This window comes from Geospiza fortis, unplaced genomic scaffold (genome assembly GCF_000277835.1).
Source record: "Geospiza fortis unplaced genomic scaffold, GeoFor_1.0 scaffold157, whole genome shotgun sequence".
NCBI classification, from domain to species: domain Eukaryota; kingdom Metazoa; phylum Chordata; class Aves; order Passeriformes; family Thraupidae; genus Geospiza; species Geospiza fortis.
Window position 1 is genome coordinate 1168940 of NW_005054314.1, and position 18981 is coordinate 1187920.

General features: G+C 38.4%; 1 protein-coding gene across 1 annotated transcript in view; it reads left to right on the top strand.

Moving 5' to 3' along the window:
• LONRF3 (LON peptidase N-terminal domain and ring finger 3) overlaps window positions 1–18682 on the top strand; it is a 25602-nt gene extending 6920 nt beyond the window's left edge. The window contains exons 2-12 of the mRNA XM_031056104.1: window positions 660–778; window positions 1342–1464; window positions 3640–3795; window positions 5198–5441; window positions 6113–6203; window positions 9354–9468; window positions 9875–9996; window positions 10678–10836; window positions 11842–12004; window positions 12793–12942; window positions 13650–18682. Of these exons, the coding sequence (XP_030911964.1) occupies window positions 660–778; window positions 1342–1464; window positions 3640–3795; window positions 5198–5441; window positions 6113–6203; window positions 9354–9468; window positions 9875–9996; window positions 10678–10836; window positions 11842–12004; window positions 12793–12942; window positions 13650–13808 (1601 nt within the window). The 3' untranslated portion in view covers window positions 13809–18682. The remainder of the gene's footprint in view (window positions 1–659; window positions 779–1341; window positions 1465–3639; window positions 3796–5197; window positions 5442–6112; window positions 6204–9353; window positions 9469–9874; window positions 9997–10677; window positions 10837–11841; window positions 12005–12792; window positions 12943–13649) is intronic.
• Window positions 18683–18981: the final 299 nt, after the last annotated feature.

The window sequence follows — 18981 nt, forward strand, 5'->3', positions numbered from 1 at the left end:
CGCCCCAGCGCCGGGAAGCGCCTGCGGGGCTGCGCAGGGAGAACTTTTGATGCGGTCCTTTTCATGCAGTTTTTCCTGAGAAAAAGTGACTCACGCTGCAAGTACTAAGTAGAAGTTAAAGGCGAGGTATTATAGGGAAGCGTTTCACTGAAATGAAAAGTGCCCAGCCTTCCCCCAGCACAGGCTGTGTCTCGATGCTGCAGTGGGTGTAACTCGGTGATCATTGTAACCCTACCTGATTCTTATTTTCCTGTGTTTTGAGCTCTGGCATGAAAAGACCCTAATTTATCGCTTAAAAACTTTGATGCTACCAATTTTGAAATTCCTCCCTACAGTATGACAGCATCCCTCCTGCTGTCTTAAATGTCTCCCCTGTGTCTCTACCAACCATCTGATCCTCAGTCGGTGCTGGTAATTTATTGTGTGAGTGTCTCAGCATTTATTTATGCAATGTTCTCTGCAGTTATATAAGACATAGCTGGCATTTTGTCTGGAGTTGCCCAAAGAGGTTTCCAGATTTAATTTAGTACATGGATGTTTTGTGGGTTTGTGCAACTTGGAAGCACCAACATGCGTTTAAAAAAAATAAAAGTTATGGAATAAAACTTATGTAACTAATTTCGTTTTTCTTAATCAACCACTTTTTCTATTTCTTACAGCTCCAAATGACCACTTACTATATAGCAACCGGTCCCAGATTAACTCCACTTTGAAAGCTTGTGAAGATGCATTGCATGATGCAGAAACAGCATGCAGGCTCCAGCCGTACTGGTTGAAAGTAAGTTCGGACTCCAGTTGTACTTTTTTAAAACCTTGATAGTGCCCTGATAAAAAACAGTTGGAATGGTCAGACAGTGGAATCTGAGGGAGGCTTTAAGTCCTGTAACTTCTTGGACTCCTGCAATTTACAGGCATTTAACCATTATTGAACTTCCTGGGGTGAAGAAAGACAGTGCTAGTCCTGGAGAATGAGCCATGGCTCTTATCCTTGGCTTGGATGAATACCAATTTTGTGAACTCTCTAAAAATTGAGTGCTAAGGCCAAAATTACTATTTTAGAAGATGAATGTAGGGGAAGTAGATGTTTCCAATATCAGTTTGGCTCAGGTGCTGTGAAAATCATACTTGCATGAGTGGGAGAATATCCTGTTAATGCTTGCACTTTTCAGGACTGTTGTGTTTAGAATCCCAGGCACTGGTGGTGTCTAGGTGTAAGACATGGTTCTAGTGATTTTTCCTGTCTAACTTTTTCTTCTTCAGAAAGATCTTGTGTACTTTCACTGTGGTTTTATTGTATATTCTCTTGACAAAAGCTGCAGCTGTGGATGTGTTTCCTTGCAGGGTCACCTAAGGAAAGGACAAGCATTAGCTAATCTGGGGAAAACAGAAGAAGCTTTAAGGGAGTTTCTATTCTGCCTTGCTCTAGATACTGGGAACAAGACAGCCAAGTCTGAGGCACAAAAGGTGAGTTCCCTAAATGATCTGGATCTGCACAATTGTTTTCAGGAGCCTCTCATAAAGGAGGATACAATTTTTTTCTTTTCCTCTCTCTCATTACTGCAGAGAGCTGGATGGAGATACAAATCCAGACTGTTGTTCACATTTGAGTCGTGTATTGCTGATCTGAAGATAGGAAAGTAGCAAGAAAATACACTCAGCAGCCATTCAGTGGAAACAGTTACAATGCTAGCATCAAAAATTTGAAGGAAAACTGAATTGTTAATAATTGCCACCCACAGACTATTGTGATTCTCAAATTTCTAATTGATTCCTAGCCTGGCAATCTATTCCCAATGCTGGAGTGCAGAAGAGGGGGAGTTGCTATTGAATGATGTATCAGGCCAGTGACTGGCAGAGCACAACACGCAGCACTCATCAAACTCCACTTGGGAGCAGCAGCTTTCTTCCTACTGCCAGTCATGCTGCCCCAGTGTCAGTGTGTGCAGGAGGTGTGGAAGAGGAAGCAGTCAACAAAGGAAGAGCAGTTTTAAAATAGTTTTTTAGGGCTAATAATTAATGCTAAATCAGCAAAAAAGAAAAAGGATCTGCAGTGAGGCTTTCTTTCAGATGCAATTTACAATGTGTGGGAATTCTTATATGGCATTTTTGAATACTGCTGTTTTGCCCACCCCTCCAGTCTCTGATATCCTGTAAATCAGTATTTTGACATTTGGTAATTTTTTGTTGTTGTTGTCATAGTTAAAAGGCTCAGTGTTGCAGTGATTACCTATGGCAATAAAAATATAATAGTTTTATTTTCCTTTATGGCAGTGTATTTATGCCATTCTCAATCACTGGTGGGATGGGAACATTAGGGTTTCTATATTCTGTAGCACATAAGGCTTTCTAAGTGCAGTAGAATTCTTACAGTAAAGCTATTCACAAAGGTAACAGAGTATAACCTGAATGGTTTTAGGGAAATCAAATTTCTATCTCATTTTATGTATGGTTGAGATTTCAGCCTCTGAGGATTTTTTTGTCACTGATGTTTGAGGGTTTTGTTTGCTTTTTTTCCCCAGTGGCTTCCATGCAGTCTTTCATTGTCATTATGTCATGATTTGTGCTCACAGTCATGCTGGAAGACTTTCTGTGCACTCGAGCAAAAAGACCAGAAACAAACAGATATGTTTCTAAATTCTGACTCCAAATAGCCGTTTCCAAGACATTTAATTTCTGAGCAGTGAGGCTCTGAGAAAAACTAGGCTTCTTATGACTGAAAGAGTTACTTGTGCACTCATCAGACACAGAGTTCATCCATGATGCAATATTTTACTGGGTCATTTCCAAGGCTGGTCACATAACAGTGACATACTACATTTTACCAAATTCTTTGGGTGCAGTTGTGATGTTCTGCTTGTATTAACTGTCTGCCTGTGTTAGTTTGGACATAGTGTGATCCTGTGAAATCCTTTTTGGCTTTAAATAGAAATCTCAGCTGTCATGTGGCTTCCTCAGGCATCAGCAGGATCACCTCAGTAGTATGTTGAAATTAGTTTTTGAAGTGTGAATCTTCTATTCATGTCTGTTTCTTTCCTTAAATATTCATCTGATAATCTATGCCATACAAGAGGCTTCAAGCTGCTACTTGAAACAGATTCACTTATTTTCTTATAGAAAATGAAAAAATGGCATTTTTCTACTGCCTACCTTTTTTGTATTCTCACATAAGTGAATTAAAAATAGCTACAGTTTACAATATCAGACACATTTACCCAGCTGATCTTGGATTAAGCCTGTGAGATGAGTGCTTTCTGTACTAGTAAACTCCACTGAAAGATGATGTGCAGCAAAAAACCACAAAAGACAAAACAACAACCCAAAAAATTTAAGAAAGATATTAACAATTTCTGGTGAGCCCTGAACTGCAGGACAAAGAGGACAAAGGCATGTGTGTGTCACATCACAGAGAATGGTTAATGACTCTGTGGGCTTGTTTAACTCTGAAAATGTTCCTTGCTGTCTGTTTGGCCTGTATTGCATTAGCTCTTGCACTTTTTGCTCCTACCCTCATTTAAAGGGCTCTTTAAATGGTTTTAATAAAATCCTGGATGCTTCTTTCAGCTGTTCCCTTACTTGCTTTTTCATTTAGAGGTTGCAAGGAAGGAACTAAGCAGTGAAGTGTTCTGTTTTATATCACAGCTTCTACTTAGTTTGTTTTCACTCATCCCGGGAAATGCTCAGGAACACTTACCCGATATCCTGCAGCTGTTGTCACATCACTCTAGATTAAAGGGGAATCTCCTAAATTCAGTGGGATCTGGAGGCACCAGCCATAACCTACAAAGGTTGCTCAAGGTAAAGATCAAGTCTGATGTGTGGTTCTTAATTTGTTGTGTGTTTTGTGTTCACATTGGGAAGCCTTCTCTCCTTTTTGCCTTAGGGAGATAGGAGGATACATTTTCTCAAATTTTTACTGAATTTCAGAACCTACAAAACAGTGTTAACTTACTGAAGTCTCCTTATTTGACTTTTTTCTTTCATAGAAGTCCTCTGTTCTGATAAATTTTATGTCAGAATTGAGTGGGTTCTACTCCTGTAATTGTCTTTAGGTCTTTCAAGTGGTTGGTAGGGGAAAGGGGCCTCTGTAGATTGGATTTAGATACCCTCAAATGCTGTGAAATGCTAAAATCTAGAGCTTCAACTTGAAATGCTAAAATCTAGAGTTTCAACTTGAGCTATAGCTGGTGATGCCAGTAATCAAGTCATTCTATACTCAGTCTGTACAATACTTAGAGGTTATTGTAGAACTACATAAGATATGTTAGCTACTTCATAGCTTTGGTTTTGCAGCTGCAGTTTTGTAAAGGGCTGCAGAAATTTACATTCATAGGTTTGTAAGGATCACTTCTGCTTCACTGAGACCTGAACTTTGGGATAGGGTTTGCATATATTGTATATTTAGGAGAAAACTTGGTTAGTCCTTACAGACAGAGGCGGAGGTTTTAGCTGCATTGTTGAGACTGATGAGAAACAATCAGTGGCATTGCCCCATGGAAAGGCTGTTAGGATATTCTGACAAGAAACCCTTTTGCATGACTTCCACAAAGCCATTCAAGGGACAGTTCACTCATCTTCCTGCATGTCGCACATCACAATCCAGTGTCTGGTTTTGGGCCCATCCAGGGAGGTGATGTTGTAAAGCTGACAGGTGATGTCAGTGCAGTGGCTGCTCACAGGATGTCCTGTGGCCATAGCAGATAAATCCTGAATGGTTTATCCTCTGAGAAAGGAGTCTGGCTTACAAGAGGAAGCTCTGGGCATTTTCTCTCTTACAAATTTTGTGTGTTTTTACTGCTTCCTTAAAATGAACTGAATTGTTTTGGTTATTCTGTTGGTTGATACCATCACCATGATGTAAACAATATGCATTTTCCCATAGGTTCAGTGATAACAATATATTTAACATGAGATCTAGCCACATTTCTGCCTGAATCCAGTTTCACAACCTTTGAGCTTTAAAGCCATTCAAAAGGGCTAAAAACCCTCAATGGTGGGGAGAGGAAATCAAGTTTGTTGGTTGCTTGCTTTTTGGGGTTTAATTTTTTTTTAATTAGGATTGGCAATTCTGAAACTCTTGCCTCTTGACCCACAAAGTCCTTCCTGGTGATCTATAATGTTAAAGATTTTTGACAGGTTGAGTTTTTTCCTTACCAAGTTGTTGGAAGACTGGTCTAATGTCAATCCTCTCTTCACACAGGTCAATGTGGAACAGAAAAAGGGTTTTTCCATTCAAGAGGAACCAAATGTAACTACTTCTGGTAGTTTGAGGAAACCTATACAAATTACAGAGAGCAAAAAGGACTGCTCAGAGGAGGAGAACAAATTCACCTCCATGCCAGAGTCTACTTTTCTCCTCTCTGAGAAATGCAGCCTCCTGAAAAGGAAGTGCTGCTCAGAGGAGATGAGAAATGCTGAGGTGCCCTGCAAGCTGATGAAGAAAGGTATGTTTAATTACAGGACAGGTTCCATGGCAGGCCACCCATGGAATCTTTTCTTCTGTAAGATTCAGACAAAGAAGGGACCAAATTCCACTTTGCCTTTTATATTTTCTCTTTTGTCTACTCAAGGCATGCATGTTGTGGAAGCTTTGCTGTGTGTAGAGAGAAAAAAAAGTCTAAATAGGGGCAAAGAAGGTTGGGTCATGTGCTTTTCTCAGCAGAACTCTGAATCTGTTTAAGAATATCAGTGTTGCACATGGTCTTAGCACTTTCTATAATAATTCTAAAAGTTTAAAAGTACAAATTCTCTTTGTTCTTGGTATCTGGCCTTGTTTTCATGCTGTGGGATGCATTTACAGTGGTATGAGAGAAGAGTTTGTCTCACTTTAGACTTTCAGCACTAACAAAGTGTTTTGACTTTGCCAATGCAAGGCCAGACTGATCCTTGTGTGAGTGAGTATAATGTGACCAAAATTAAGGGGAGATGTGCTGATTTGTGCCAAGGCTTTTGAATTTGAAACTTTGATTAGAAATTACTGTAATGATGCTTCATGGTTCAGTAAGTTGCAAGTATATACAACACACATTTAAATATCAGATGCTGGTGTAAATACATGAGATGGCATTGTGCTTGCATGGTTCTGTTCAACTGCTTTTTTTTTTCCTATTGATAGACATAGTTGATATTAGGGAAAATAGTACTGGACAACATATTCCATTTGAAGTTGTGGATCCGTCAGATTTGGACTGCTCCCTGTGTATGAGGTGTGTTCTTTTCTCACAGATAATCTATAGCTTTCCAGCTGTATCTTCTTCCCTTTTATGACCTAGAGATTTTCTGGCTTGCTTGGTACTTATTTTTGCCTGTGACATAAAATTAGCTTTGACTGTGAGTGTTATGCCAGTGATTTCTAGACCTTGGGTTCTGAGCACTGTTGATGAATGGGCACTCTTTGATCTTCTCTGGGCTAGTGATTGCTTTGGAAAGGGCACACAAACTGACATGGGGGTTAAGCATGTTAGAGAAGGTGTCTAAAAGATTTGCTCTCACCACTGACACAGTGCACAAACCCACAGCTGTCACCTGGGAATTTGTGGAGCTGTTTGTCAGAAAAGCATAAAATACCTAAAGAGACCACATCCAGTGAATATTCTGTTTGCATGTGAAGCACTGTGCTGCTGCTATTGCAATAGGAGGATCTTGTGAGTAAGCGAGTGTGCTTTAACTCTTGCTTAAGAGATGTGTTCCTCGCTTTACTGGGGCAGTCACTCCATTTGCTTGAAGATTTCTTCTTCCAGTAAAGAAAATTGTTGTTAATAACACAGCATTTATTCTTGGGAACAGCAATGGCTTAGTAAATCAAGTAGGAGTTGTCAACTGCACCTATTTTACTACTTGTTTTGTACAAAACATTTTCACTTTGGCAAATGCATCATGTGGGAGGGTTTTAGTGACTTAGAAATATTGGGAAGGTGTTTTGCTTGCTGCAGTGGGCATTGCCTAGGTTGTTTGGTTTTTTTAATTACCCAGATTTATCTATAATTCATGTTTGGGTTGGTTTTGCACAATATTTTAAAATTCTTAAATAGCAGATAGCCTCTTTAGGGATTTACTTCTGAAGGCTTGTGTTTTGAGAAATTTGGATTTTGTTGGTTGTATGCAGAGGAGGAGGGTTCAATTTGTTTCAGACAAACTGAAAGCTTTGAGGACCAACCGCTGTATTGTCTGATTTCCTTCTGCTTGGAATAAATCAGATCTGCCCCCTCTCCCTCTCCCTGTCTACAGCTGAAATATGTTCCAAAAGTTTGTGCAGCTGTCAAAACACTCAATAGTGCAAAGAGCAAAACTTTCCTCTAACAGAAAGCCACACAATTAGTCTTAGATGGTTTGGTGATTCTGCTTGTTTATCATTGTGTCCACAAATCATTTTTCAGATGTTTTAAATAAAATTAATAATCCTACATTCTCATCCTCTACTTAAATCAGAAACAGCCAGACTGGAATATATTTGTAAAGGAATTAGCCCAAGGATTACTGTTTCTCTTACAGAACAGAGGATGGTATAGGTGCTGTGCCTGGAATTGTAGTTCCAAATGCAGGCTTTGCCTTCAGAGGGATGTTGGCTTTGTAACATCACTGCACAAGGAGGGCTTGTGCTCAGGAAAGCTCTCCTCAGATCTTTCTGGTTATTTATGCAGACCCATTGTAATTACTTCCTGCCATGTTCTTCAGAAGCTTTTTGAGGTTTTGGTTCCTGAGTGCTTTGGTCTAATTACCCAGTAACCTACTGACCTGCTCACAATTAACTGCAGGAGCTGTTATTAACCTGTTTGTCTGATGGAGTGGCAAAAATGTTATTGATCTACCTTTGCTCCAGCAACAAGCAGAAAATACAGAGTACTCAAAGCAAGGTACTAGTGAGAAAAGGAGTGTTATTCCACAGCATCTTAGTTTCTGTGTTACAGTAGCTCAAAATAATGTCATGACAAGTCTTGGTGTGTAGTATTTTTTTTCTGCAAGTCATGGAGCTTATCCAAGTCCTCTTAGAGTTGTTAGGAAAAGCTGCTGCTGGCTTTTGTTGGAGCTAGGGCAGGCTCAGGAATCTTAAGATGAGTATCTTGTCTTTATGCCACGTTTCAGATTAAGTCAGTCCCAAATAATTACATATGCAATGCAGTTCTTACTGGAACATGGGGTAGAATTCACATGATTTTAGTGAGGTTTCTGCTCATGAAACAGTTAACAAGTGTTTTCAATTACACCATCAAGTTGCAATAAGATAGGTGTGGCATTTTAGATACTATTTCATATGTTCCATTGCTTAAATGTCAATGTTTTTAGTAACTAATGACATTTAATGAGCTCTCTATAGCAGTCTTGTTAAAAGCCAATTGCATTCTTAAATACCCTCATCTTGTCAAAGATGCTAATAAACGTGGGTTTACGTATTTTAATTTCCACATGTTTAACAGAACATAGTGTACTGTTTTGATAAACTAATACTTTTAAGAAAAAATATTAATTCACTTAAATTATAATGAGACTAGTATTTAAGACCTTAAAATGTTTAGACAGTATGTTATAAAATACAGTATATTCCAGACAATTTAGTATCTAGATTTGAATTGTTTCTATTTTTAAAAAAACTTCTGTGTTATTTACATCTCCTTAAGGTCTTTATTGACAAGGAAACATGATTTTGCAGTATTGCATAATCATAATAAGGAAAAAATCTTTGTCTAAAAATAAGTGTCATAGAGGTCCTTGAAATGGGTAAAGAATAGGTACCATGATACTTTGAATACCTGGCCTTATATATTTAAATATTCTTCCAGATAAAATATGAACCTCCTGTCACTCATTTCCAGAAAAGCAGTCCCTTGAAGGTTAGAAACTCCATTTAAAAAAATACCCATTAGAGTTGGCAATAATAGAATCATGCCAGGTCCCAGTTTATTGTAATTACTCATGTGGGCTATTACTGCAAATGGGTATTTTGTGCTTAGCTCTACACATACAAATAATCACAAAAATTCAGTAATAGTTGTGGAAGTATTGCTCAATTTCATTAGTGAAGTCAGATGATCCAACTTCTGGGTGTGTTTATTGCTCACACACAGGAAAATTAAATGCTGGCTTGTTGGAACTTCATCACAATATTGTCCCTCACATTCACTGAAGTTGGAGTTCATGGGCTACCTTTCATGTTGGGTGGCAATAACAAAGTCTGTAGGCTGAATAAATACAAAAGTTGGTTGAAGAAATTAAAAGCAAGAAGCGATTTTATCCCTGTAGTAGTCAGTAGTTAAGTAGTTTATTTAGTGAATAAATTCAGCTTTTTTTGGTAGCAACTTTTTTCTTTTACTTTAGTACACGATATTGTTGTCTTTTTGCTCTTGGATTTTCCAATCCAGGCTCTTCTATGAACCTGTCACTACACCTTGTGGACACACCTTCTGTCTCAAATGTCTGGAGAGATGCCTGGATCACAACCCAAAATGTCCCCTGTGCAAGGAAGGGCTCTCAGAGGTAATACTTGGGTTTTTTCAGCATAAGTTCAAGTGCAAGTGATAGGAACCACTTCACCTTCAGACAGCCTTGATATTTCTCAACATGAAATATTACATAACTCAGGAAGAATGTGAATTTTAAAATGCTCCTGTGAGTTGCCAAGCATGGCTAGTCTCTGTTCAAACCTTAGGACCAGGCCTGTACTTAGAAAATCTGTAGGGGATTTTTGCTTTCTGGATTTCCTAAGTGAATGTCTGTAACACAGGGAATAGTTAAAAAAACCAACTCTCAGTGGCAGGTTTGACAGATGATAGAATCTCAGACATCAGAAAATGGGGGTAATGGGTGATGTCCTTTGCACAGGCACCAAACACTGTGAAGTGCTGGATGTTTTCTCTAACTGCTTTGTGTGTTCTTACTGCAGTGCTTGGCTATGAGGAAATATTGTAAAACAGTGCTAATGGAGGAGCTAATAGCCAGATATCTTCCAGAAGAACTCACTGAAAGGAGAAAGATTTATGAAGAGGAAATAGCAGAGCTTTCCAAGTACGTAATCCATTTATGTAAAATCCCATCTCTAATTCTGCTGCTGTTGGCTGTGAGTGGCTCTGGCTGCTGTGGAACATGAGCTGAGATGCTGATGGAGCTTCTTTCTCTGTACCATGTGATTTCTGAGAACAGGGTCCAGGAGAAACTGTGCTTGAGTGAGCATAAAAACTAGACACTGTGCTAAAGAATAAAGAGAAGTAGAAGAAATCCAGAAGTTGCTTGATAAACAAGATACAAAGCAATGTATCTAGTTTCAATGGATCTCTGTAAAAGGCACAGAGTAAGAAGCAGTCTGACAGGATGGGGTTTGGAATATACTGGATAGGGAAGAAATGGGATTAAGGAAAAAAAAATAAATAAAAGCAATACTAGAGATCCAATAATGCTTTCACAAACAAATCCAGAAAGCTTAATGAAAAAATTGTCTGTTATTAAGTGGTATATTATTTTCTAGAGTATTTAGTCAGTTAAAGGGAAAATAATTTTAGCTTTTACGATTCCATTAAGAATGAAATTAAGCTTTTACCATTAATTTTAGCTTTCTTTATTCCATTAAGAATTTTATTCTAAAGGTGCTATAATTTCTATTTAAAGATGTCATAATCTTAGAGAATACGTGGTTTATGTGTCAGTAGTTTGGCAAAACATCACATCTGATTTTTCCTTTCTTTCTTACAGCCTAAATAAGAATGTTCCCATATTTGTGTGCACCATGGCCTATCCCACAGTGCCCTGTCCTTTGCACATCTTCGAGCCCTGCTACCGGCTGATGATCCGCAGGTGCATGGAGACGGGCACCAGACAGTTTGGGATGTGCATCAGCGACCCTGTCAAGGGGTGAGTGAACAGCTTGGACCATCTGAGGCAACCTCTTAGTCTGGAGCCAGTGGAGAGGTGCAGAAAGGTCCATGGCTGTAATATCTGTGGTAGCTTTCCAGTAGAGAAAGTTTCTTCCTAATCGTGCAGGTTGAGGAGACAGAAGTTTCTCTCTTGAGGACTTGGATTCTGACTAATTTGATGGTCTGTTCTCTCAAAACACTCAGAACTGAATGTGTGTCACATGTGACTTGGCTGCAGACCTCCTGTAATACATGAAAAAAATTGTGTTTTTCTCCTGCTTTTAAATCTCCTGACTGTTTTGGCACAAGAAATCAAAATGGCAGTAAGGTGTGTTCTTGGGTTAGATTTCCTTAAATTATAGGATATATTTATACCCTTTATATATTTATAGTGGAGGCTGCAGACGTATAACAGGACCTTCATAAGGACTGGCTGAGCATTTACATTGAGTAATTTACAGTCAGTCTTAGGTAATTTGACTTCAATGTTTGACTCTCTATTTAGCTTTTCTTCCTTCTTTTTATGCTTCTAAGCCTACTGGGTATGTATACTCTGTGGAAAGTATGATTTACAGAAAATACCCACCTGCAAAGTAAAATCTGCTGAAATTGTGCAAACACTTTTTTCTTCATAGATTTCCTAGTCCTTCCATAATGCTAATATTCTGAATTGCACCTGTCCTTCTGTACAAACTGACTGAACATATTAGGATTATGAAGAAAGTTTGCTTCTGAGCTGTGTATCTTTCTGTTTCATAAGATGTTTCCTGTATTCCTGAACATCCAGTTAGCATTAATCAGATTAGACAGTCTGAATCTTCCTGATAGTTTTGCAAACAATTGTGGAATAATTTGAACTAGAGCAGGTCAGTGCTATGAACAATAGAAATGAGCTGACATTGGTAAATACCTTTGTGGCAGGGACTGGCTGTATGGCAGCTCTGTGGAACTCAGGGTGGAGAGAATAAGATTTGTTTACTTGCTTTTGTTCTGATTTCAATAGGTTTGCAGATTATGGCTGCATTCTGGAGATAAGAAATGTTGAATTCTTTGCTGATGGTCGCTCTGTTGTAGACAGCATTGGCAAGAGGAGATTTAAGGTGATCCAGCACAGCCAGCGTGATGGATATAATACAGCAGATATTGAGTACATTGAGGATCAAAAGGTAGATTCAGAAATATTTCATTGAAACTGTATTACATGTGAAATTCTAAGCATGTATAGGTTTAGTGAATTTTTTTTTTTAGAAGTTTCTAATAAAACAAATTTGTGGTATTTAGTAACTGCTCATGGTTAAGGTGGGACACATAATAGCACAAGCATGCACACACACTGCCCAAGTACTGAAGAATGTTTCCTGGAGGTATTTATCAGAGGACCAGACTAAGTGAATCCAGGATGAGATCTTGCTGCTTTTCTAGACAGAATAACTGCACTTTATAAGAGGGTGGAGGGGGAACCCTGCACCATTTGTATGGAAGCCAGTTCTTACCTATTCAGGTAAGAAGCAGCAGGGTTGGGTGCACCATAACCTTCAAAATTCCTTGCAATAATTCTTAAGAGCTTTTGGTATGTAATGAGAAGATAAAATGTCTACTCTGAGGTTCTACTGAATTTTTTTTGGAAAAAAAAGCTTTGCACAATCTTTTTTTCCTGTTTTTGTGCGCTATTTGTGTAAAGGTTTTTTCATACAAAAATCCAGAAACTGCAAATTCTACAAATAGATATTTTTGATTTAGAATACAGGCAAAGTGAAGAATTTGGAGAATTTGGTGAGTGGAGGGTCATCAGAAGGGAAAACACGAAACGAGCTCTCACTATTTATTCCAGAACTCTTTTGGCATGCCTTTTTTTTTTTTTCCCTTTCCCTTACCCAATCCTGAAAATCCTTTGCCTTCCCCGACATGCAGCCTGAACAAACAGTAACCTTCTCCCTCTCATTTCTCATTCCAGGTGCAAGGACAGGAGTATGCTGCATTACTTGTTCTCCATGACTCTGTCTATGATCAGGCCTATACGTGGTTTAACTCCCTCAAGCAAGCACTCAAAAGTCGAATTCTCAGTCATTTTGGTCCAATGCCAGCTAAGGATCCTGACCCACAGGTATCCACAATCAGTGGCTTATGTAACTTTTAGGGACAGAAATAGCAGGGATATCCGATAAGCTGGCAAGCATTGTGTTTTAAGATGAAAATATGAACACTCTGCATTTACCCCACATAAGCTGAGCCTCTATATTCTGTTGCCACATACCAGTGGTAGCACAGTTGCAAAGAAAAAGTTTGTATTTAATGTTGATAACTTTCTGAGACTATTTATCTCACTGCATTAATCCCAGGGGACTGAACTGCCTTTTTTGCCTGCTCTACTTCCCCAGTTAAATGACTGAGAGTAAATAGGCAACTGGAAACTTTTACTTTTGATAAAAGACTGCAAATGGTGGGGGACTGCAAATGGTGGGGTCCTAAAATAACAGAATATAACAAGACCTAAATATGAGGTAGTGTCATAAAGTATGGACAAGGAATCCCAAAGATCTGGGTCAGTAATAACATGGGAAGGAAACAGATTTTTTAAAAATCCAGAAGGCCTAGCCTATAAATTGTTGCTAGTAATAGAAAATGCATCCTATTTTAACATTCTATTTTTAGGAAAGGTGCCACTTGTTTATAACCTGTTTCAGGCCAAGCCATTAGGCTGGCGATGAAATAATCCACTTGCTGCATTGCTATTGACAACCGCATTTCAGAGTTAAACCTTCAAAACCAGCCCCTGACTTCTAATTTCTATTTTTTCCCCCCTGACTGCAGGCAAACCCCAACGGGCCAGCGTGGTGCTGGTGGGTCCTGGCTGTGCTGCCCCTGGAGAACAGAGCCCAGCTGCCCTTCCTGGCCATGCAGTCGCTGCGGGAGCGCCTGAGCGGCATCCGCCGCGTGCTGACCTTCATGGCGCGCGCCCGGGCGCGGTGACGGCCGGCGCCAGAGCTGGGCAGCTCCCACTGCCCCCTGTCACTCCAGCTAACTGCAATAATGTCTTACAGATCTGAGTGTGTCAGGATGCTTCAAGCCCTGAGTTTCAAAGAGAATGACTTATAAAAGAGCAGGGGATTTATGGATACTTCAATAGTTTCCATTCGGAACAGAGACGAGTATTCAATCGCTGCACTGCTAAATTCATAACAAATGTGATAGAACAAAAAGTGATCTTGTTTGCCATAAACCTTTTAAAAATCTTAAGGGTTTTTTTTAATTTATTTTATTTTTATTTTTTAGTGGATAAAGGATAAACTGTGCAGTTTAATGTGAAGCAGAAATAATAAGGTTGATGCGTTATTTCAGTGAACTGCAAAGTCTTTTATTCAAATGGTTCAGGTTTTATATAGCATTGTGTAAAATAATGTTCACAACTTCTGTTTGATAATTTATTTTTGCACTATGATTTTTTTGTTTCAAAATGTATATTATTTATGTGTTCATTCACTAAAGGAAAGTGAGCTGCTCTATTTATAGTGTTTTTACCCTGTATTTATGACTGAGGACAAAAATTATGATTCTTGCAGTGCACAAGCAACTGCTTTGATAATTTTTCAGTTATTTGTGTTCAAATACTTTGAATGTTTTTCTACTCATCCCCAGTTCTGCTGTAGCTTAAGAATGCCCCCAAAACATCCTGCCTTGAAGTCTTTGAATACACAGATTGTCTGAGTTAATTCAAGCACAGCTGTTAAAGGTTCATCCTATGCTTGTGGAGAGGTTCCTGATACAACCAAACAGTCAAGCACCTGCTTAAGCATGTGTTTATGTGCTTGGGTAAATTCAAGTACTGATGGTTGATGTCAGTGGGAATTGACCATAGTGGTGACAGAAGGATCTAACCCCTAATATTTCACAGAACAGAATAACTTGAAGTTTAATTTATATCTGAACTCTTTCTTGCAAAAATGGACAATGGCTACAAACAGCTGCAAAGAAAGAGCTGCAATATATGGAAAGTGGCTTATCCTAGAGAAAACTGGAAGTACTGGTGTCATTTCATTGTAGGTTAATACATAGATTTATTTTTTTTTCCATCAACTCTTGTTGCTGTTGAGTTTTATTTCTTTTAACTGTTTGGTGGGGTTTGGCTTTGGAGTGTGTGTATGGGGGGGAGGGGGGAGTTACTTTGAACTGTAGGACTCAGAGGGTAGTTTGTGTCACTTAAGAAGGAATATGTTGTAATAAATGCTATTTATTTCACCCCAATCTTCAGGTTTCTGTTAGCTTCAAATCTCTACCCAGGCATTGCTTTTCTCTTAAGAGATTGGGTAGTGTTGCTAATAATAATCTCCCAAGGAAGGCAAGTGAATTTTAGTGTGATTACTTCTAGCTATAAAGCAGGTAAAAATAGGGCAGAAATGAGAACAGGAAGTATCTTGGTTTTGATTTTTTTTTTTTAATCAACAGTTCATATACTTGTTTTGCTGCTTGTATTGCTTACAGTGTACCACTTTCTGGGACTGCTCTCACCTCCGTCTGATTTTGACTTTCACTGATTTCAATGTGAGCAAAACTGGGCCTTTATTCTAAGCTACTGTTTTCCCTTTCAGTGGCAAAAACTAGAATGAAGTGAAAATGTTATGGAATGCTATAAATTTTTTGGGGTTTTTTTAATGCAGGATAGCACTGCCATTTCATGCCTTTATGAAAAAAAATGCAGTAGGATTTAATGTAACTTTTTTGCATGTTTTTCCATTATCAGAAATATTTGTTAGTTAAAATTAGTTTCCATAAAGCTACCTTTGTTCCCCTTTTGTTAAATTCTGTAGAACTTTTTATAAGGGTACCAAAGAAGCAAATGGAAAACAAACATGTTTCACCCTTGTGGTGCACATGGAATCTGTGTCCTGTTTGCATTGAGCTACTTTGGAAATGCTTTAACTTCCTTCCACGCTGCTGGATTGCTGCACTTCCTCCACGAGTGGTATTTGGCGTGCTGTAAACAATGTATAAAAACATCTACATCTTCTGAACAGTACCAAGTGATGGTGGCTGACACCTGCTATGGCATTTTGTGTTCATAAGTCAACAAAGTGATTTCTACTTGTTTGGAAGTGAAGCTGCATTAAATGCAATTCTTCCACAAACCATTATGTACTATTGCAGAGCATAAGTGTCTCATATTGCTCCCACAGGGAAAAAAGCTTCCACTTTTGTTACTCTTATCTGTGAGAAAAGGAGCTTAAATACCCAATTTAAACTGTTTTCTCACTGATGTAATTATTTTCTTATCCTGCATGCTGTGTCTTCTACATACTCATTCTGCCTATTTTGTTGTTTTAGAAAAGATGTCATGGAAAGAATCCTTGATTTTAAAGATGAATATTGTCTTTTCTGTTAGCCTTGAGTAAAGCTGCCAGAATTTCCAAGCAGAGAGTTGTGTACATGCCCTGCATCGTGAGCACCCAGTGCATTTGTTGCAGCCTGGAAACACTGGACCTACTGCAGTAATGCAAACAGGTGATCTGCATGCACAACAAACCAAAATTCCATCTGCACAGGTACAGTAGCATTCTTGCTGGGGCTGCTCTATGGCCACACATCCTAGATTAATGGCTAAAGTCTGAAAATTCCATCAGAAATAAAAACCAAAACTGAGGAAGTTATATGCTAATGAACAGAAACCTGTCCAGGAAAAACTGGACAAGGAGTACCCTTAGCCTTCATTATGTTGAGATGGTAAGGTTTCAGTAATGATGTTTAAAATAAAAAAAATCTAGGTTTGCCACACTACCACTGATTTTTTCAGTTGCATAAATAAGTACAAGGATGTAAATGCAACATTTATCACAGGCATGAATAAACAGCTGATCAGATTTAAAAATACCTTCAGTTTAATTCTAGAAATAGCATTGATCAGATAAAATACTAATTGGGGGAATCTTTTATTTAAGCTGCTCACATTTTTCTAGACACCAAACCCAGTTTTATAACCAGTCTTGCTCATCTGCTAAAAACAAAAAACCCAACAAACCAAATCATGATTCAAACTTACATTTCCTGTGTGGTCAGAAGTATTAATTGTTGTGGGGGCATAGGTAATGCATAGGCTGCTTAGACTGTAGTTGAGTAGTTTTAATAATGAAATGATAAAATGGTGTGATAGGCCTTTATGCTAAGTCTTGAGTGACATTCTGGTGTTAGCTGTAGGAGTTCCTCTTGCTTTTTTTCTGTAATTACTTTAAGTGCTGCTATCTTCCATGACAATGTAGCAATAAGAGATACCAGCTGTCAGACCTGTGGCTCGCCGTCCTTCTGTCCTGCACCACTGCTCACTGACAGAACACCTCAACCATGGATTTATTAATCCAAAGATTGTTTTAATCTAAAAAAAAATGTGGATTTGGATGTAGCAGGTCTGTGTTAATCTGTGCTGTAGAGGAAGAGCTTCATAGAGTTGAGTTCTGGTTTAGAAGGTCTTTTCACAGAATTAGAATCCCAGGTTGGAAGGGACCTCAAGGATCAGCTGGTCCAACTTTTCTTGGCAAAAGCATGGTCTAGACAAGATGGTCCAGCAGGCTATCCAGCCAAATCTTACAGGTGTCCAATGCTGGGAAATCCAACACTTCCCTGGGAAGATTACTCCAATGGCTGATAGTTCTCATTGTGAAAATTTTTCTCTTTAGTGATTTCTACTTGGTGCTGAAGTTTTACTGGTGTTTAAATCAATGACAGGAGTTGTATTTAAATGCAATGTTTAGGAATGGAGAACATGTTCACACTTATTTAAAAAGAAAGTGAAAATTATCTATAGGGGTTTTGTGCATAAAAACCCCATGGAACTATATGCACTTAGGGTAGTGCTCCCCCTTTCCCCTAAGTCCTACATCAGATGAACGCAATCCCGCTTTTCAACCCCTGCTTAGTTCTCATTTAATTCACAACTGAAACTGTAACTAGTTTAGGATGTAGTTTAGGAGCTGGGGTTTATTTCCAAAGCCCAGCAAATCACTGGAAGTCTTATGGCAATAGCAAAATGGTAGTTTGAGCAAAGTCACTCTCTTGAAACACTTTGCTAAATAAATATTGTCTGAAAGAAGAAAGAAACTAATCTGCTTAGACAGGATTAAAATGGTGGTTAATAAAAACCTGAACTATTACATTGACTTACTCACCCAGGTATCTTGTGAAGTGCTTACTGATGTTGGATTTTCATAAGGTCTAAAGTAACCCTCACATAGAAGTGCCTGTATTCTGTTATTGCCATTCTTGAGCTTTTTAATAGTCATAGCCATATATTTTATAAATATAAAACATATGCAGCTTTTAATCTTTACATTCAGTTTGCAGAACAAAAGGTTTACAGAGCAGAAGTGTAGCAAAAACAATGTAATAGCTTCTATAATTCCCTGATAAGGAATGGGAGAAGTACAAAACAATGAGGAGCAAAAGACTATCTGTGTAAGATGTCTTAATTTGGAACCATATACTTGTCCAATTTAATTCCATCAAGCTATGTGGTTACAAGAGTGCCAGAAATATATCTATCAAGCCATTTTAAATAAAATGTTTTGTGGACTTGTATATTCCATTTGTTTGTAAAACATCCTTTTGTGCACTGTAATGAACTTGAAATGAAACTTAAGTTATACTCTCATATCACTGGACAGAATACTGTTCAGCTACCTCTACATAAGTTTGAAGTAATTTGTTTTTTTCCAGATCTGTTTGCATTGTCATATAAAATATATTTTAAAAAATCATAGTCCAAAGAACCTGTATGTGTTTGTAGATGTACTTATAACTATGTTGTACCAACAAAGTCTGTGTGGAGAGTTGTTTCCTAATTAAAATTTTTGTCTTCTTTACTCTTTGGCTTGCATAACAACTACAGAGGCAAACAAATATTACAGGGGAGCTGCTTTTTGCAGGTCTTTTAGATAAAGGAACAAAGAACAACTCCTATATCCTGCAATCACACAACAACACTTGAAGTCAAGAAGCCAAACCATAGAAATTAAGTTGTTCAAACCTCAAATGTTGTAAAACATGACAGCAGGTACTGGTGGTTTTTGGGGGGGTTTGGGACTTGGTTTTATTCCCCCTCTTCTCTTCCTTTGTTGCTGTGGTAAAGTAAAAAGGATGGGAGCTGAAGAAGGCCTGGCTT